This window comes from Coregonus lavaretus (assembly GCF_964263955.1).
Source record: "Coregonus lavaretus genome assembly, chromosome: 20".
Classification (NCBI taxonomy): Eukaryota; Metazoa; Chordata; class Actinopteri; order Salmoniformes; family Salmonidae; genus Coregonus; species Coregonus lavaretus.
The window spans coordinates 10,698,229-10,719,103 of NC_140007.1; the positions used below are offsets into that span (position 1 = coordinate 10,698,229).

General features: G+C 45.3%; 1 protein-coding gene across 1 annotated transcript; it reads right to left on the minus strand.

Annotated features, from left to right (window-relative positions):
- Window positions 1-858: 858 nt before the first annotated feature.
- LOC311147608 (uncharacterized protein) lies at window positions 859-17,314 on the minus strand. The gene is made up of 12 exons (XM_084184347.1): window positions 17,255-17,314; window positions 16,770-16,909; window positions 16,319-16,421; window positions 16,046-16,214; window positions 13,265-15,451; window positions 12,159-13,096; window positions 11,927-12,044; window positions 11,351-11,496; window positions 10,572-11,252; window positions 10,396-10,448; window positions 3,492-3,558; window positions 859-3,352 (listed from the first exon to the last, which is right to left on the minus strand). Exons 2-12 carry the CDS (start codon window positions 16,883-16,885, stop codon window positions 3,281-3,283), a joined length of 4,650 nt encoding a protein of 1,549 aa, XP_084040473.1. The 5' UTR covers window positions 16,886-16,909; window positions 17,255-17,314; the 3' UTR covers window positions 859-3,280.
- Window positions 17,315-20,875: the final 3,561 nt, after the last annotated feature.

The following is a 20,875-nucleotide window of genomic DNA, read 5'->3' on the forward strand; positions in this document are numbered from 1 at the left end:
GCTGAAAAATATTGCAACCCCGAGGTAAAGCTTGACCGTTTACTACGGATGAATTACAATTCAGAGACCAAAAATTATGCTTCGAGCATGTCGCAGCAAAAATTGGCTATGCATATAAACTCTAATTAATATAGCAGTGGGTTACATCATTGTAAGAATAGATTATGTCGAATTCATCCTCTGGTCAAATCTTTAAAGATGGACTTAGTGTCGGATGTTTTTCTTAGATGTGTTGTCAGATGATGGCACGGTCGGTCGGGCCGGTTGAAGGTGAGACAGACTGAGGTAAGCCAGTGTATCGCCTGTTTTGCGCTGGGTTTACTGTGTAGAGTGTAGGGCGTGGTCTGTCGCTTCCTGGTGGTACCCGCCTCAGCATCCACATCAGCATCCAGACACCGGATGTAGCCTATCAGCCGCATCACCACGTTCTTTGTATAGGCCTATAACGTCGAATGGATTAAACGTTTAATTGTTTATATGTTTTTATTAAAGGACTATAAATAATGTTACCTAAATCGTACAATTTCATTGACGTTAACGTTTATGTTGTTGAGCCTGTTTTACCCCCACTTGCATGCATTAATGAAATGTAGTCCTAAATGCGCCTTAATTTATTTCTCCCCCAGGAAGGCTTTCTTACTGGAATGTAAGCTCGTCACATCACCGATGGGAAGCCATTGAAAATCAAAAGCGGAGTTTGAGCTCCTGGCTTTTTTCCACTGTCTCAAGCATGACTTTGCAAATAAGAGGTTTGCGAGACAATTCAGTAGATTAAGCCTACTATTAGTTGCAAATATCAACACAAAAGAATGCCAATTTTCTGTAAATAGTTTAATATTAAATAAAAAAGACTCCCATATAAAAAGAAAGCTACAGTCCACAATTTAATATTCTTTTAACATAAGTATTGAAAGCAAGGGTATGAGAAAATACTTAATTACAATTCCCCCGAAAATTCACAATTCATTGTTGTCTCTCTAACAATATAAAATCAAAATAAAACACATTAACTGTACATATTTACAAATCTCCAATTGTAGAAATTGCATAATCTGCTTCTTTTCGTTTTATTTAAATACAGTAAGAGATGCCAGTATTACTGGGCTGCCAGATAGTGTACAGAGCAAAGCGATCTGAAGGACAAAGAGAAAGTACAACTCTATCCCACCAAAAATACATTGCGTTAAAAACCCAGTCAGGTCCATAATTGTCACCCTTGCTAAAGATGAGCAAAAAAAACTTTATAAAATAAATACAAATATTGAGCTATATTGTATGCAAAAAAAAGAGGCAAATCATATTTATTTTATACTAATACAATTGCTCAGAGAAAGATAGGGGTCAAAATTATTGGCAGCCCTGTTTTCAATACCTCACGTTGCGAGGATAACAGCACTGAGCCTTTAAAATAAAAAGTAAAGATGTTTTGTTTTATGAGATTGGAGAACACATTGGGAGGGATCTTAGACCATTCCTCCATATAAAATATTTCCATATCCTGGATATCCTTCGTCTGCACTTCAAACCATAATTGTTCAATTGGGTTCAAGTACGGAGACTGAGATGGCCATTGCAAAATGTTGATTTTGTGGTAAATTAACCACCTCTTCGTGGATTTTGATGTGTGCTTGAGGTAATTGTCTTGCTGGAAGATCCACTTGCAGACACATTTCAGCCTGGTACTGGGTAAAGTTCATAATGACGTTGACCTTAACAAGGGCCCTAGGACCAAAATAGCCCCATAACATCAAAGATCCACCACCATATTTTACAGTAGGTATAGGGTTATTTTCTGGCCGCAACTTGATCTTCCAGCAATACAATAACCCCAAGAACACATCAAAATCCACAAAGAAATGGTTAATTGACCCCAAAAAAGTCGCAACATATTGTAATGGCCATCTCAGTCTACGGCCTTGAATCCAGTTGAAAATCTGTTGTTTGAATTGAAAAGCACAAAGATTCTGTATGGCGGAATAGTCTAAACCAATGTGTTCTCCAACATGATAAAACATAGTTTTTTAAAGGCTCAGTGCCGTTATCCTCGCAAGGTGAGTTATTAAAGGTATTGAAAAAAGAGGTGCCAATAAGTTTGACCCCTATCTTTAAGAAAAAAACATTACTTGTTAAACACAACCTCTTTTTTGTTTCCAATTGTATAAAATAATTGAATTTTAAAACATTTGAGCATACAATAGCTCAGTATTTGTTTTATAAAAAAATGTCACAGTCTTTTTTGTTCACCTTTATCAAGGGTGCCAATCATTTCGATGTATATCTCAACACACTATTTCTTCAGCCATTCCCCTGTGAAAGGACCTAATTGAAATGTGCATTGTTTGCTAAACATCACACAGAGAACATGCAGAGGAGTGTATTACAAACAAGACAGAGCTGGTTAATTAAGAAAGCTTATCTTGAATGTGGGTTGTTGGGAGTGTCAAGTCATGCCCATTTTACATTATCTTTATGAACTTGGAAATAAGACTTCAGACTATTTAGGCAGGTGAGTTCACTGGCTAACTCATTGATCCTGCTTTGTGATACACCCCCTGATTGGGAATTATTACTTTCTCCATTGCATTGTTTCCACACCTAGGCTATGTGTTGGGTAGTAGTGTGTCTGTCTACAGAGAGGCCAGAGACTGGCTGGCACAGATACATGGTCTCTCTCTGGGTACATATACTGTGTGACTACCACACTGGCACAGTGAGAGGGCTCAGCAACAGCAGGCATCTCTAGGAGTTGGTATAAGTTGCCCCACAACTCAGGTCCAGAATCAGATATATTTTGTATCCTCATAAGGATTTAGGGTTAGGTAATCTGATCCTAGATCTGTGCTCAGGGGCAACGTCTAGCTCGAGTGTCTCGAACACACTCCTGAACATACACAAACCACACGCACACAGTTATCATACAATCTCAAACAGAGAGCAAACGTAGGTCATTCAAGTAGATACTCTTATCCTGACTCACAGTAAACACACTGAGAAACAGTACAGTTTTTTGTAGACAATTCTAACACTTACATCATAACGGATCTCAATCAATAACAACGCCAAGCAACCACACAGACTTAAGATAGGAGAGGACCTAAGTGAAAGCATCCACAGAACTATTTAACATTTTTTAATCTAGATCACTCCTGTTCAAAAGGTAAGAGGTTGGCATGACGATATATTAGTGCAGTTGAAAAACAGAGTGAGGGAGCCTGGAGAATATAAAGCAAGTGATAGGGGGTGGGGTTGGTGGTGGGGGGGATTAGTGACCCTACTCCAGTCACTGTCTCTGGGACCTGGCCCCCCGCCGCCTCCTGCCCCGGACTGACCTCTCAGGCTTCAGCAGCACCACCTACAACACAGACACACATCATCATTAGAACCTGCACCGCTGTTAGAAACAGGCCATGGCAGCTAAGTTGATATAATACGCACTGATATAATAGGTCCAATTAAGTTAATGAGGGTTGCGGGAAGGTCTAGTGCTTTACCGTGGGTTTAGGTTCCTCTAGGGCTGGAGCATCCAGATCTCTGAAATCCTCCAGCACATTCTGTAGCCTGAGACAAACAAATAAATTAATATCATTATATACACTGAGTGTATATACTGGACACGTGCGCTTTCCATGACATAGACTGACCAGGTGAAAGGTAGAGTATGATCCCTTCATGTCACCTGTTAAATCCACTTCATCAGTGTAGATGAAGGGAGGAGACAGGTTAAAGAAGGATTGTGTATATGTGCCATTCAGAGGGTGAATGGGCAAGACAAATGATTTAGGTGCCTTTGAACGGGGTATGGTAGTAGGTGCCAGGCGCACCGGTTTTTGTCAAGAGCTGTAACGTTGCTGGGTTTTTCCACGCTCAACAGTTTCCCGTGTGTATCAAGAATAGTCCACCACCCAAAGGACATCCAGCCAACTTGACAACTGTGGGAAGCATTTGATTCAACATGGGCCAGCATTCCTGTGAAACGCTTTCGACACCTTGTAGAGTCCATGCCCCGACAAATTGAGGCTGTTCTGACTCAATATTAGGAAGGTGTTCTTAATGTATTAACGTATATATACAGTCGTGGTCAATAGTTTTGAGAATGACAAGTTTTGATCTTCAAAGTTTGCTGCTTCAGTGTTTTTATATATTTTTGTCAGATGTTACTATGGTATACTGAAGTATAATTACAAGCATTCCATAAGTGTCAAAGGCTTTTATTGACAATTACATTAAGGTTATGCAAAGAGTCAATATTTGCAGTGTTGACCCTTCTTTTTCAAGACCTCTGCAATCCGCCCTGGCATGCTGTCAATTAACTTCTGGGCCACATCCTGACTGATGGCAGTCCATTCTTGCATAATCAAGGCTTGGAGTTTGTCAGAATTTGTGGGTTTTTGTTTGTCCACCCGCCTCTTGAGGATTGACCACAAGTTCTCAATGGGATTAAGGTCTAGGGAGTTTCCTGGCCATGGACCCACAATTTCAATGTTTTTTTCCCCGAGCCACTTAGTTATCACCTTGCCTTAGGCTTATGGCAAGGTGCTCCATCATGCTGGAAAAGGCATTGTTCGTCACCAAACTGTTCTTGGATGGTTGGAAGAAGTTGCTCTTGGTTGGAGGATGTGTTGGTACCATTCTTTATTCATGGCTGAGTATTTAGGCAGAATTGTGAGTGAGCCCACTCCCTTACCTGAGAAGCAACCCCACACATGAATGGTCTCAGGACGCTTTACTGTTGTCACCTTGTCTTCTCCGGACAAGCTTTTTTCCAGATGCTCCAAACAATCGGAAAGGGGATTCATCAGAGAAAATGACTTTACCCCAGTCCTCAGCAGTCCAATCCCTGTACCTTTTGCAGAATATCAGTCTGTCCTTGATATTTTTCCTGGAGAGAAGTGGCTTCCTCGCTGCCCTTCTTGACACCAGGTCATGCTCAAAAAGTATTTGCCTCACTGTACATACAGATGCAGTTACACCTGCCTGCTGCCATTCCTGAGTGAGCTCTGCACTGGTGGTGCCCCGCAGCTGAATCAACTTTAGGAGACAGTCCTGGTGCTTGCTGGACTTTCTTGGGTGCCCTGAAGCCTTCTTCACAACAATTGAACCTCTCTCCTTTATGTTCTTGATGATCCAATAAATGGTTGATTTAGGTGCAATCTTACTAGCAGCAATATCCTTGCCTGTGAAGCCGTTTTTGTGCAAAGCAATGATGACGGCACGTGTTTCCTTGCAGGTAACCATGGTTAACAGAGGAAGAACAATGATTTCAAGCACCACCCTCCTTTTAAAGCTTCCAGTCTGTTATTCTAACTCAATCAGCATGACAGAGTGATCTCCAGCCTTGTCCTCGTCAACACTCTCACCTAAGTTAACGAGAGAATCACTGACATGATGTCAGCTGGTCCTTTTGTGGCAGGGCTGAAATGGAGTGGAAATGTTTTTTTGGGATTAAGTTCATTTTCATGGCAAGGAGGGACTGCAATTAATTGCAATTCATCTGATCACTCTTCATAACATTCTGGAGTACAGTGGGGAAAAAAGTATTTAGTCAGCCACCAATTGTGCAAGTTCTCCCACTTAAAAAGATGAGAGAGGCCTGTAATTTTCATCATAGGTACACGACAACTATGAGAGAAAAATGGAGGAAAGAAAATCCAGAAAATCACATTGTAGGATTTGTAATGAATTTATTTGCAAATTATGGTGGAAAATAAGTATTTGGTCACCTACAAACAAGCAAGATTTCTGGCTCTCACAGACCTGTAACTTCTTCTTTAAGAGGCTCCTCTGTCCTCCACTCGTTACCTGTATTAATGGCACCTGTTTGAACTTGTTATCAGTATAAAAGACACCTGTCCACAACCTCAAACAGTCACACTCCAAACTCCACTATGGCCAAGACCAAAGAGCTGTCAAAGGACACCAGAAACAAAATTGTAGACCTGCACCAGGCTGGGAAGACTGAATCTGCAATAGGTAAGCAGCTTGGTTTGAAGAAATCAACTGTGGGAGCAATTATTAGGAAATGGAAGACATACAAGACCACTGATAATCTCCCTCGATCTGGGGCTCCACGCAAGATCTCACCCCGTGGGGTCAAAATGATCACAAGAACGGTGAGCAAAAATCCCAGAACCACACGGGAGGACCTAGTGAATGACCTGCAGAGAGCTGGGACCAAAGTAACAAAGCCTACCATCAGTAACACACTACGCCGCCAGGGACTCAAATCCTGCAGTGCCAGACGTGTCCCCCTGCTTAAGCCAGTACATGTCCAGGCCCGTCTGAAGTTTGCTAGAGTGCATTTGGATGATCCAGAAGAGGATTGGGAGAATGCCATATGGTCAGATGAAACCAAAATATAACTTTTTGGTAAAAACTCGACTTGTCGTGTTTGGAGGACAAAGAATGCTGAGTTGCATCCAAAGAACACCATACCTACTGTGAAGCATGGGGGTGGAAACATCATGCTTTGGGGCTGTTTTTCTGCAAAGGGACCAGGACGACTGATCCGTGTAAAGGAAAGAATGAATGGGGCCATGTATCGTGAGATTTTGAGTGAAAACCTCCTTCCATCAGCAAGGGCATTGAAGATGAAACGTGGCTGGGTCTTTCAGCATGACAATGATCCCAAACACACCGCCCGGGCAACGAAGGAGTGGCTTCGTAAGAAACATTTCAAGGTCCTGGAGTGGCCTAGCCAGTCTCCAGATCTCAACCCCATAGAAAATCTTTGGAGGGAGTTGAAAGTCTGTGTTGCCCAGCGACAGCCCCAAAACATCACTGCTCTAGAGGAGATCTGCATGGATGAATGGGCCAAAATACCAGCAACAGTGTGTGAAAACCTTGTTAAGACTTACAGAAAATGTTTGACCTGTGTCATTGCCAACAAAGGGTATTTAACAAAGTATTGAGAAACTTTTGTTATTGACCAAATACTTATTTTCCACCATAATTTGCAAATAAATACATTAAAAATCCTACAATGTGATTGTCTGGTTTTTTTTTCTTCTAATTTTGTCTGTCATAGTTGACGTGTACCTATGATGAAAATTACAGGCCTCTCTCATCTTTTTAAGTGGGAGAACATGCACAATTGGTGGCTGACTAAATACTTTTTTCCCCCACTGTATATGCAAATTGCCATCATAAAAACTGAGATTGTAATTCTCAAAACTTTTGACCACGACTGTACACACAGCGTAAAAAACATTAGGAACAACTTCCTAATATTGAGTTGCACCCCCTTTTGCCCTCAGAACATCCTCAATTCGTCAGGGCATACTCTACAAGCTGTCGAACACACACGGTGCATTCGGAAAGTATTCAGAACCCTTCACTTTATCCACATTTTGTTACGTTACAGCCTTATTCTAAAATGGATTACATAGCTTTTCCCCCTCATCAATCTACTACACACAATAACAAAGGAAAAACAGGTTTATAGAAATCTTTCCAAATTTATTACAAATAAAAAACAGAAATATCACATTTACATAAGTATTCAGACCCTTTAACTCAGTACTTTGTTGAAGACCCTTTGGCAGCGATTACAGCCTCGAGTCTCCTTGGGTATGACGCTATAAGCTTGGCACACCTGTATTTGGGGAGTTTCTCCCATTCTTCTCTGCAGATCCCCTCAAGCTCTGTCAGGTTGGATGGGGAAAGTCGCTGCACAGCCATTTTCAAGTCTCTCCAGAGATGTTCGATCGGGTTCAAGTCCGGGCTCTGGCTGGGCAACTCAAGGACATTCAGATACTTGTCCCGAAGCGACTCCTGCGTTGCCTTGGCTGTGTGCTTAGGGTCGTTGTCCTGTTGGAAGGTAAACCTTCACCCCAGTCTGAGGTCCTGAGCACTCTGGAGCAGGTTTTCATCAAGGATCTCTCTGTACTTAGCTCTGTTCATCTTTCCCTCGATCCTGACTAGTCTCCCAGTCCCTGCCGCTGAAAAACATCCCCACAGCATGATGCTGCCACCACCATGCTTCACCGTAGGGATGGTGCCAGGTTTCCTCCAGACGTGACGCTTGGCATTCAGGCCAAAGAGTTCGATCTTGGTTTCATCAGACCAGAGAATGTTGTTTCTCATGGTCTGAGAGTCCTTTAAGTGCCTTTTGGCAAACTCCAAGCGGGCAGTCATGTGCCTTTTACTGAGGAGTGGCTTCCGTCTGGCCACTCTACCATAAAGGCCTGATTGGTGGAGTACTGCAGAGATGGTTGTCCATCTGGAAGGTTCTCCCATCTCCACAGAGGAACTCTGGAGCTCTGTCAGAGTGACCATCGGGTTCTTGGTCACTTCCCTGACCAAGGCCCTTCTCCCCCGATTGCTCAGTTTGGCCAGGCCGCCAGCTCTAGGAAGAGTCTTGGTGATTCCAAACTTTTTCCATTCTTAAATGGAGGCCACTGTATTCTTGGGGTCCTTCAATGCTGCATAAATGTTTTGGTACCCTTCCCCAGATCTGTGCCTCGACACATTTCTGTCTCAGAGCTCTACAGACAATTCCTTCGACCTCATGGCTTGGTTTTTGCTCTGACATGCACTGTCAACTGTGGGACATTATATAAACAGGTGTGTGCCTTTCCAAAACCTTTCCAATCAATTGAATTTACCACAGGTGGCCTCCAATCAAGTTGTAGAAACATCAAGGATTATCAATGGAAACAGGATGCACCTGAGCTCAATTTCGAGTATCATAGCAAAGGTTCTGAATACTTTATTTTATACATTTGCAAAAAAAATGTAAACCAATTTTTGCTTTGTCATTATGGGGTATTGTGTGTAGATTGATGAGGGGGAAAAAATAATTTGTAACAAAATGTGTAACAAAATGTGGGGAAAGGTCAAGGGGTCTGAATACTTTCTGAATGTACTGTATACACACATACATACAGTACCAGTCAAAAGTAGCCACCCTTTGCCTTGATGACAGTTTTGCACACTCTTGGCATTCTCTCAACCAGCTTCATGAGGTAGTCACCTGGAATGCATTTCAATTAAAAGGTGTGCCTTCTTAAAAGTTAATTTGTGGAATTTCTTTCCTTCTTCATGCGTGTGAGCCAACCAGTTGTGTTGTGACAAGGTAGGGGTGGTATACAGAAGATAGCCCTATTTGATAAAAGTCCATATTATGGCAAGAACAGCTCAAATAACCAAAGAGAAACGACAGTCCATCATTACTTTAAGACATGAAGGTCAGTCAATATGGAACATTTCAAGAACTTTGAAAGTTTCTTCAAGTGCAGTCGCAAAAACCATCAAGCGCTATGATGAAACAGGCTCTCATGAGGACCGCCACATGAAAGGAAGACCCAGAGTTACCTCTGCTGCAGAGGACAAGTTCATTAGAGTTACCAGCCTCAAATTGCAGCCCAAATAAATGCTTCAAGTAACAGACACAGAGGAGACTGCGTGAATCAGGCCTTCATGGTCGAATTGCTGCAAAGAAACCACTACTAAAGGACACCAATAATAAGAAGAGACTTGCTTGGGCCAAGAAACACGAGCAATAGACATTAGACCGGTGGAAATCTGTCCTTTGGTCTGATGAGTCCAAATTTGAGATTTTTGGTTGCAACTGCTGTGTCTTTGTGAGACGAAGAGTAGGTGAATGGATGATCTCCGCATGTGTGGTTCCCACAGTGAAGCATGGAGGAGGTGTGATGGTGCTTTGCTGGTGACACTGTCTGTGATTTATTTAGAATTCAAGCCACACTTAACCAGCATGGCTACAACAGCATTCTGCAGCGATACACCATCCCATCTGGTTTGCACTTAGTGGGACTATCATTTGTTTTCAACAGGACAATGACCCAACACACCTCCAGGCTGTGTAAGGGCTATTTGACCAAGAAGGAGAGTGATGGAGTGCTGCATCAGATGACCTGGCCTCCACAATCACCCGACCTCAACCCAATTGAGATCGTTTGGGATGAGTTGGACCGCAGAGTGAAGGAAAATCAGCCAACAAGTGCTCAGCATATGTGGGAACTCCTTCAAGACTGTTGGAAAAGCATTCCAGGTGACTACCTCATGAAGCTGGTTGAGAGAATGCCAAGAGTGTGCAAAGCTGTCATCAAGGCAAAGGGTGGCTACTTTGAAGAATCTAAAATATATTTTGATTTGTTTAACACTTTTTTGGTTACTACATGATTCCATATGTTTAATTTCATAGTGTTGATGTCTTCACTATTATTCTACAATGTAGAAAATAGTAAAAATAAAGAAAAACCCTTGAATGAGTAGGTGTGTCCAAACTTTTGACTGGTTCTATATATTGGTATTCAATTGAATTGTTCTAAGGAAAAGTGGTGGTGTTATAAGTGCCATCGAGAAGATGCGCAGAATAGTAAGTCGGTGCTCATCATTATCAAAGATTCAAGTACAGAATCAAAATGAGCTCACGTTTGTTTCCTCTTCCTGCCCCTCCTGGCTCCCACCGTTTGTGTAGTTTGGTTCTGAAAGGGAAAAAGGGCACTGAAGTCTCAAATCTGTCACTGCTTGCAATGTAATATGCAATATTGTGGAGGAATGGCATTTTTAGCCATGCAGTGGTAAAACAATACATCCTTATGGCTCACCCTGCCCTGCTCCGTGTGCTGCAGACCCACAGTCTCCTCCTTGGGGCAGCTGCCCCCGTCTCTGGGGCTCAGGTACCCCCCTGCCTGGGGTCTGTCCACCTGCCTATCTGACACAGCCTGGCTGTACGACTCGGTCTTGGCTTCTTCAAGGTAGATGGGAGGCAGAGGGGGGTTAGTGTGACCCTCTGGGACCCCTGGCTTGTTCTGCAGGGGCGTGGCCGAGCCGTCGTCACTGGGTTTGGGGGTGCCCTGAGCTGGGGAGTGGGCCGCCTCCATGTTGAGCCGGGACAGTTCTGGGTTCCTTAGGGAGCAGGCCTGGCGAGGGCTCAGGGACAGGGGGGCGCTGGCCTGAGGGAGGGGGGCGGAGGGGGCAGGGGGCTCCCCAGGGTAGGAGGGGGGTAAGGCACAGAGGGCATCCGCCCCAGACTTAGCTGCTTCCTGCTCGTTAGCACTGACCTGGAGGAAAGAGGTGTAGATGGTGTCCATGAAGGAGGCATACGGGTCCAGGACGCTCCCCACGGAGCCCTCACCACGCTGGGATACGGGGGCACGGACGGGACAGGGGCTGGGCGCAGCCTCTGGGGCAAGCCGATTGGCTGGAATATCCTCCTGAGGGGCAGAGCTGTCTTTTTCCTGTAAGGAGATTGGCTTTTCTCCCTCTGAGGGCGGTGCCATGTTGAGCTGAAGAAGGAAGAGGAACGGATGAGGTGATCAACATCCAATACAGATATTTAAATCACAGGACAAGGCTTGTGTCAGGGGCAGAATACAACAAGCACCTGGATGTTGTTGAGGAGGTTGATGGCCACATCAGGGCCCTGGAGTAGAGGCATGCCCAGGGCAGAGGTCTGTACGGGGGGCAGGAGGAGAGGGCCTGCACCTAGCCCCAGCAGATTGTGGAGGCTGGTCAGAGCAGACAGGTCTCCTACAGAGACACATGGTTCATCATCAAAACAGTTTGTGAATTATCAATATGTGAGTAATCTACATGATATAGATGTGTTGTAGCTGTTCCTCACAGTTGTAAATAATTCACTATTCAGAGAGTTAAATGTAATAGACAATACTAACTATGATTCAGCATATCGAGGGTTTGGGACTATAATTTTTGAATTTTTGTCTAAAATGAGTTATTGACATAGCCTTGTTCTGTTCAATGTTCTCTACCTATATAGTACTCTAAATACCCCCAAAATAATGTTGTTAAGATCAAAATAATACAATATAAACATTTCGGACACCATTCAAATCGATGAGGGTTCAGAACTTTAAAGCCAATTATTTCAGAATCAAGTAATAGGCAACAAAACCACTTGATATTAATAGCAGTGGAAATGAATGGTGCTGTGACTAACCTAGTAGCCCTGGGTTGAGGAGAGTGGGCAGTAACTGGTGGAGGATAGGGTTGTCCTTTCCCTGGACAGACAGGGGGATGAGGGTGTCCACCCCCCCATCAGGGCCTGAAGCTGAGACCTGGATGGAGACAGGACCAAAACATCAAACGGATATCTCTAATACAGATAGTGCTAACTCCTTCACAAGGGAAAACTACTGGGTATGAGCACTAAGCTAAGGGAGGGAGCCTACCTGAGGTGGGGGTTGTTGGGGTGGGGGGAGCTGAGGGGTGGGCGGGAGGTCAGTAGAGCCCAGGGCAGCGGTTAGCAGAGCGGGGCTGAGGGAGAGGAAGCCTGGGGGAGGCAGGGGAGTGGGGAGCAGGAGCGACTGCAGGGCCTGGAGGGGCCCCTCGGCTGGGGGCAGCATGCCCTGGAGGGCCTCAAGGAGCCCAGGGCCGGGCAGGGACGACAGGTCCAGGAGTCCAGAGCCTTTATCCAGAGACAAACCCTCCAACAGGGCTGGGATGTGCTGCTGCTGCAGGGGGAGGTCCAGGCTCAGCTGGCCCAGCCCAGACAGGGGCAACATGGCAGCCTGCTGTTGGCCTAGTAGCAGGGAGGCCATAAGGAGAGCCTGGAGGCCCAGCTTCTCCCCTATCCCCAGATCACCCTCCTGGCCTGGGGTAAGGGTGGTAGAGGGGGGTAGCAGTGGGTTCAACAGACCCAGGAGATTCAGAGGCAGCTCTCCCTGACCTCCCATTATTGAGGGGAGTAAGCTAAACGGAAAGTTGTGGTTCAGATGGGCAGTCTGTTGTTGTTTCTGTTGTTGCTCTTGGTGTTGTTCATGCTGTAGCAGTAGTTGTTGATGTTCCGATTGTTGTTGTTGATCAGGCAGTTGATGGTGTTGCTGTGGGGTGTTGGAGGTGGGGAGGTGACCCTGCTGACCGCCCAGCCACAGGCCCAGGGGCAGAGAGTCCAGGATGGTGGGGTCCAGGAGGGAGGGCAGGCCAGCTGTGGCAGACAGAAGCTGGAGGAGCTGCTCCTGGTTCATGAAGGGGAAGGCTTCGGCCAGGGGTAAGGAGCCAGAGGAGTCCCCCAGGGAAGGGGTGCTGCAGGGGCTGGGGCCGGGGCTGCAACCTCCTGGGGGTTTGGTCACTGTGGAGCCATGATGAACACTCTGAGGCTCTTGCACCCCTAGAGAGTATAAAAGAGAACCAGGATTAATGGAGTGAGGAAGATTATTGTTCAAAATGTAGTGCTCAACAACTATTAACATTAATGAAGTCTAATGAACAATGAATCAATTTTCCTATTCTGTGGATTTCACCTAGTTAGAGACAGATTTTAAAGGCTCATCCTCACCTGCAGTGTTGTTGCCGGTGGTTGTGTCCAGGCCCCCTTCCTCCAGAGGCATGGTGGAGGAGGCTGCCAGCAGGGCCAGCACGTGGTTACTAAGATCCAGGGGTCTGGGGGAGGTGGTGCTGCAGCTGGTGCTATGGTTGGAGGTGGGGGTGCCGTTGGGAGGATGACCCAGGCTGAGACCAGGGCCTAGTGTTGACATGCTCCCCATCTCCACTGATGCACTGACTTCAGGCAAGGCCTGGCACATGGGAGACTGGATGGTGGTGGTGGTGGCATCCATAGGTTGGTTTTGGGCCTGCCGTAGCCTATCAGGGGTGTGTGGGGTGGGCGAGGGGCTACTGCGATGGTGTGCTGACTGAGCGTTGGACAGGGCCGTGGAGGGAGACCGTCTCTGTTTGGGACTGGCCTTCGTATGTGGTTGAGAGGGAGACTGTGCACTAGCACTACCACGCCTGGACAATGACTGAGAGGGAGAGAGGGGCTGTGACGGGCCTTGAATGGTACTGGGATGAGAGGGGGACTGCATGGGGAATGGTCTGATGTTTAAATGGGAGGGAGAGGGAGACTGCCTGGGGCTCTGTCTCATGCCTCCTGTACCATGTCCAGAGCTGGGCTGGGCTCCAGCGGCTTGAGCGTTCTGCACACTGAGCAGGTGAAGCAGAGCAGAGAGAGGCTGGGTCGGGGGATCCGGTTGACCTGCCATGATTGTAGTGAAGTCCATGGCACCGTCAGGCTGCTTCTGGGGTCCTGTGAGCGGGCTGGAGTGCCGGACTGAGACCCTTAGGGCCTGGAGGTGGTTCTCCGACATGGCAGAGTGGGGCGAGGCTGAGGTAGAGGAGGGTTGAGAGTGCAAGGCGGAGAGGTTGAGCACATCACCGGGGGTTCTGAGACCACTCATCTGGGAGTCCTTCAGCATGCTGAGCACCGTGGGCGAACGCCGCTGCCGCTTCCTGTGGGACATCCGGTCTGTAGGGGAGAGGTGCAGGGGACTCGAGGCTAGGGGCTGGGAGAGGGGGGCGCAGGGGTGGGGAAGCAGGAGGGAGGCTGCAGGGAGGGGCCTAGCGATGGAGGGATGGCTGTTGTGTAAAGTGCTGTTTGTTACCTTCGACTGCTGAGACTCTTTCGAGACCTCCAGAGAGAGGGCCGAGCTGAGGACGCTGGCCGAATTGGAGCTGTGGTTGTAGGACATCTGGCTAGCCAGCTGGGCCTTGGCTGCTGCCGAGAGGAGGCTACTGGCAGGAAACGAAGCTGGGTGTGGTTGCTTCTGGTGGTTCAAGAACTGTCCAAGAGGCAACCCAGAAGGACCAGCACTGATCCCCATGCCTGAGCCGGTGGCGGAAGCAGGTGCCTTTGTAGGCTTCTCACCCTTTTCAAGAGCTAGAGAGAGGATCTGAGGATTGCTTTGGTTGCTCATTGAGTTTGGGTAAAGGATGTGGTTATTAGTGCTACTGTTGCCTGAGTTCCTAAACTGCTCTAAGATGTCCTCGAGCTTGTATTTGGGGAAATGGAGGTTAGGGGACCCCCCGGGTAGAGGAGAGTGTGGGGAAGAAGAGGATATCCTTCTGGGGGGGTAGCCGCCCAGCACCACCCCTCCCACCCCCTGTTCAGAGAGAGAGGAAGAGGCGGAGGGGTGGCGTGAGCGCTGGCGGGGAGAGGGGCAGTTCATACTCACAGAGGGAGAGGGGGAACATGAGGGGGACAGGAGAGACCCAACGATGTTACCATGTGGATGACTCTGCCCTCCCCTTCCCAGTGTCCCAGGGGAGGAGGGAGGAGGGGGAGAGAGGGGCCCCAAATGAGGAGATCTGGGGGCTTCCGGAGTCTGGGGTGTCCTCTGACCATGACTGAGGTTCTGAGGCGTGGGGGTGCATGGGGACCTCTGAGGTGCCCCGTGGCTGGAGAGTTGAGAGGTGGTGGGAGGGAAATGGAGAGGAGGGGGCAGTCTCCTCAGAATCTCAGGAGAGCGATGAGAGTTAGCGTTAGCGTGTGAGAGGGGTGAGGAACCATTGTAAGAAAACACAAGTTGGGTGGAATTTTGAGGACTGCCACAAGGGTTGTGGTGGAGGTTATTGTTGGGCCTGGACTGGACAAGATGGTGTTTAGATGGATAAGTGCCACGTTCTTCTTCTTCCCTGTCCACTCTCATCCTCTTTGGATCTCTGTTCTCCATAACGCCACTGGTGACCTCTGCAAACAAAAAACCTACATTAGGGCTGGCACAATAATCGTATAATCGTGTAGTCGACAACTACGGACAATAACCATGAACAAAACAACAAAAACACAGTGTCATAATGGTCTTAATACAACTTTATTTTCAAGTAGACAGTTTACCCAAAAGCAGTTTTTTCTTCTTCATTTTTACGTGAAGAGGGTAAATTTGGTAGGCCTTATCATTTTAGGAGCAGAATGGCATGGTCGGGAGGAGAAGATTATTTTGCAAAAGTTCCAAGCGGTCAAAACCATAGGTTTTTGAGATGGGTGTCACCAAAGCTGTGTTGTATTCATTAGGTATGTCGTAACAAATGTTCAAAGATGCATTATGATACATTACAAGTTCTAAACTATTTTCAACAAATAGTACAAGTGTGACAATAACTGTGGTAATTTGAATGACAATTAATCGCTAACCAAAATCCCATAATTGTCACAGAACTAACCAACATGATTAGTTACATTTCTGAGAGCAATTTTACAATAGCACCATGAAAACCGGTAATAGCAGTAAATTATCCTAAAAGTACTTCTGTTACATTAGATCTATTATTTTTTCATATTTACCTGTGTGACGGGAAACATAGGGCAGCTGTGAAGCCTGCATACTGCGACAGAGCGCTGCCATGGCAACCACTTTCCTTCGATGGTTACAGAGCTTTGTCATGTCCTGCTCTGCCTTCCCCACCGGCTGGCTGTGCTGCTGAACTTTGACCCCTAGGCTAAAGTTAAACACCTGCTGAGACAATAAAGGGACATACATTCAGCAAACCGCAGTCAAAATCAGTTGTGACACAATGAAAGTGAGATAGGAGATGCAGAGGGAAAGGTCTACTTTACCTTGTGGATGACCAGCGGACACTCCAGGCCACACTTGCATGTGCCATCGTTCAACAGATATGACTTAACCTCCTCCAGTGAAGACAGGACTGTGCCACTTGGACTGTAGGAATGGACAGGGATGCAGGAGATGAGTTTTTAAATAATAATAATAAATAATAAATAATATGCAATTTAGCAGACGCTTTTATCCAAAGCGACTTACAGTCATGTGCGCATACATTTTTACGTATGGGTGGTCCCGGGGAAATAAAGGGGAAGAGAAATAAAATATATTTTACAATTCCCTGCTCTAGCCCAGCTTTTGGGAAATGAAGACAACACACACCCAGACTAGTCTGAATATATAATATGTAACAACATCGTATAAGACACAATAATACATTATAATGGCTCTTACATGTTCATAACACAAGTATAAAGTATTATACCTGTTACTGAACTTGCTTACCTGACATACACCACAAGCCCGTCCTCCACTCTCCTCTGCCAGCCAATGGGGATTTGTATTGCCACAGTTTGGACTCCATCTGTCTCTCCACTGCCACTCTCACTGCCTCCCATCATTTTGTAAAAACCGCCTTGCAGCACCTTTGGGATAGAAGTGGCGGGAACAAATGTTGTATGAACTAGGGCTGTGACGATACCTGAATCGCAATATTTCTTCCATAAATAAACGTGACTCTGGATGACAACATAAAACGTGTTTGTTTACAACATTAGGGCTTTTTCCTTAAGTCAAACCCTCTTTATGTTTTGTTTCCTTGCCACGATACTAACGAGTACCGTGGCAAGTATGAATGCATGATAGCTTTAATGAGCAACTATTACGACCACTGTACTGAGATTCTGATTTCCAACTTGTAGAAACCAATATAAAGTCTAACAGAGCATGCCTGATGAGTGAGGAAGGATTTCATATGTTCTCCAGTATACCTTGTCATCTTTGAAAAGCCAAAGATAGTATTGGCTATGGTATCCACCGTTTGAAGGCCATGGTGTCAGCGGAGAAGCACACAGACTCTGCCAAGCACCCTCCAACGCCTTGCAGAACTCTCCAAGAACTAAGTCTTCTGACCCTACTTCAGAAGTCAGTCCCTCCAAAACGCTGCAGCTCACACTAGTGCAACAGTATGTCTGCAATTGAAGATAGACCTAGTTAGTTAGCCCTAAAATAACATGTGAAATGTTAAACAAAAGGGATCTCTCAATTCTGATCGCTACAATAACCCACACAAGCATAGAAGGGGATGCATATGCCTAGTGGTGTTTCAATTGAGTCAGTGGCGTATTCTGAAATAGCTAAGTTAGATAGCTAGTTGGATGTTGAAATGAAAAGGGAAAACCATAATTTGTAACTTGATAATAGATAGCTACATGCACACGATACTTATCTAATATATTCCAGGAGAAAGCGACACGCAAAGTACCAAAATCACATGCACAACAAGGAAGGTCCTATATCCAACGTTAGCTAGGCTAGCTATATCCAACTAGCTAACGTAAACTAGGCAATGTTGCAGTCTGATGTGTCGTGACAGCTTGATAGACAGTGCAAAATAACAACATTTTAATAATGAGAACTTGGAAGAATAGTTGTTTACCAATTAGTCATTCTAGCTAGATAACGAGCAATTGTGCGAATTGCATCCAACCGTTCTGTTCTAAAACAAGCTCGCGAAGTTTTGGGAGTCTTGTCCAGTAAGCTCGCGGGAGAACCCAGAGTTAGCTGGCTTGCTAATGCTAAATTATTTTGGATGTTAACCTTATCTAGACAGCGAATACGGTGATCAATCTTTTAATGCAAAGTCTTTGCGCCACCAATCAACTCTCTGTCTGTCTACCAGATAGCTACATCTGCCCGTCCTGTTAAAAACAAAGGGCAATAATGCTTCATTTTACTGCGCCTATGATCTTGGGGCTAAGCTAGCTGGCTAGCATTGACAGACATTTACTTGATTCTGGAGTGTCCCAAGACCCAAGGATGTCCGATCGTGTCGCCAAATTATTCAGTTCTTATCTCCAGACACTGTTCGATCAAGCCGGTGTATGTTCAGCAAAAAGTTAGCGTATCTGATGCACCTTTTAATCCCTATTTCACAGTTACAATTTTTTTCTTGCAGATTCCATGCAAAAAAAAATAATGGAGTTTTCTATGGAGCATGCGCACTTGGGATGCGAGGGACTATTGTACCCACAATGCAATGGGACCTTTGTAGTGGTAGCCAAAGATTGTCTACTATATTGACAAGATAGTCAAGTGACCGCTCTAACAATAGAAATACATGTCCTCAAAGATGGAAGGCAGGCGGGAGGAATCGAGATCAGGTGGGACCATTCCAGCCAATGAGAGGGCAGATACACGTGTGAACAACAAGCCGTGCGATAGATAGAGCCGGGGTTTGGCAAACTTTTTTGCTTCGTGACCAACCAATTGAGGTGTCTTTTGAGTACTGACCCACCATAAGGTTTGAGCAGTGAAAAAACATACACAGACCAAAGAATAAGTGAAAAATATAACCTTGGCAGCAGAGAAAATGTTGCCGTTTTAAAGCAAATTTCCTGCAAATCTACACATTTTGTCATGGAGCTGAAATAAAATGTTGCCGTTTTAAAGCACGTTTTTATGCAATTCTATACATTTTGCCATGGCTAATGCTGTGTTCTTATGCTCAAAACATTATAACAAAATCAATGGGCACCTGATTGTCTAGTTTTTGTTTTGATGATTGTAAGTATTTAAAGATTCTAGGCTATTTCTATTTGGTTTTAGTTGTTGAAGTTACACTGAAAGTGTTTTTCCATCCCCAAAATGTATTTTTTTTATGACCAAAAATGTCATCCCATGACCCACCTGGACCCCTGCCACAACCCACAAGTGCGTCCCGACCCACAGTTTGGGAACCACTGAGATAGAGGACTCATCTTTGTATCTGTGCTATTATAGCGTCTGTGACAGCATGGGCAGCACCAATTACATTTTTGTCATTTAGCAGACGCTCTTATCCAGAGCGACTTACAGTTAGTGAATACATATTATTTTTTTATTTATTTTTTATACTGGCCCCCCGTGGGAATCGAACCCACAACCCATGCTCTATCAACTGAGCTACATCCCTGCCGGCCATTCCCTCCCCTACCCTGGACGACGCTGGGCCAATTGTGCGCCGCCCATGAGTCTCCCGGTCGCGGCCGGCTGCGACAGAGCCTGGATTCGAACCAGGATCTCTAGTGGCACAGTTAGCACTGCGATGCAGTGCCTTAGACCACTGCGCCACTCAGCTATCTCAATTTCAAAGTAGTACATTTTCTTCTTCTTCATTGACTGATTGCTCCAAACTCATAGGAATCCCCACCCAGTTGACTACTTTAAAATGGTGGAAGCCCTCAATGCCAATGTCCATGCTAAAACAGGTTATATCCATGATGAGTCCTCTATCTATGTCTATGACAACAGGCACAACTCAATATCTGGTAGTTTTTTCAAAGTATGTCGAAATGCCATGTGCATTGTAACAACCTAAACATTACGAAACATCTATTCGCTCAAATAAGCCACACGTAGCAAATTAGCAATTACATTTTTTGTTGACCAAATTAGACCCTCTCTCATTGACCTCCATGCAATAATTCCTCACTTCGTGGGCTCATTGTCATGGACAGATTTTGGGCGGAGTAAAACCTCTTGCTTCGCCCCTTTCTCTCTGTGGTAGCCAATGCGAAAAATACAATAAACTAGCCAATTTGTTCTTCAACTGTGCTGGGGCCAAAAATAGGCCTTTGTAGAATCTCATGTTTTCATCCATGGATTAGCTACCTCTGGCTACTCCCATATCAGTCTTCCACAATATGAATACATTTTCTCAATCTATTATTTAGATCCTCTCTTACATAAAAACTACACTTTTTTCATTTCTTTCCTTTTTAATAAGGATTTTAACCATTAAAGGTTTTATGTGGGATAGTATAATATGGTGTTCACGTGTATTGTATATGCGAGAAACTACAGCAATTCTGATGATGCCTGCAGTTTTTACAGTAAGCCAACAGTAGGCTATGTGTGTCTTGGCCTTCCCTCTCAGGTTGTGAGCTATATCTGATTTCCCCTCGTCATCGGTGCCCTGAAAGTTACCCAGCTGTCTCACTCACTCACACTGACACCTGCCCTCACAGTCCCTTACTCACTCACCCCTCTGCTCTAACCACTAACCATTGGATCACTGTTAGGAAAGTACCTGCATAAAGAATATCTCAAAAGGGAAGTACCAATCAAGAGTTTCGGTTTCGGAGGCCTCCGGTGTAATAGGTTGCTCATCACACATGAAAGGAACATCTCTGAATCAAAACTGGTGAAGAAATCCTTTGCCATACATCCACATACCAGATTCCATTTCTTCATTGACTGGACTAGCAACCAGTGGGACCAAGTAAGTCTCAATTTCAACTATATTGCATTTCTCTGTTTTTAGTGTATATGTGTCATCTGTTCAGTTTTTTCTAGATAGACATCATATATTTAATTGTTCAGTCAGCTTTTAGTTAGATAGCAAATTCTTT

Excerpts from the sequence above, each read along its gene's own strand:
- LOC311147608 (XM_084184347.1), bottom strand. The coding sequence starts at position 16,885 with ATGATGGGAGGCAGTGAGAGTGGCAGTGGAGAGACAGATGGAGTCCAA. Across the intron at positions 16,215-16,318 it reads GTCCGCTGGTCATCCACAAG|GTGTTTAACTTTAGCCTAGG; the intron begins GTAAAGTAGACC and ends TTGTCTCAGCAG. Across the intron at positions 12,045-12,158 it reads CCCAACAACCCCCACCTCAG|GTCTCAGCTTCAGGCCCTGA; the intron begins GTAGGCTCCCTC and ends GTCTCCATCCAG.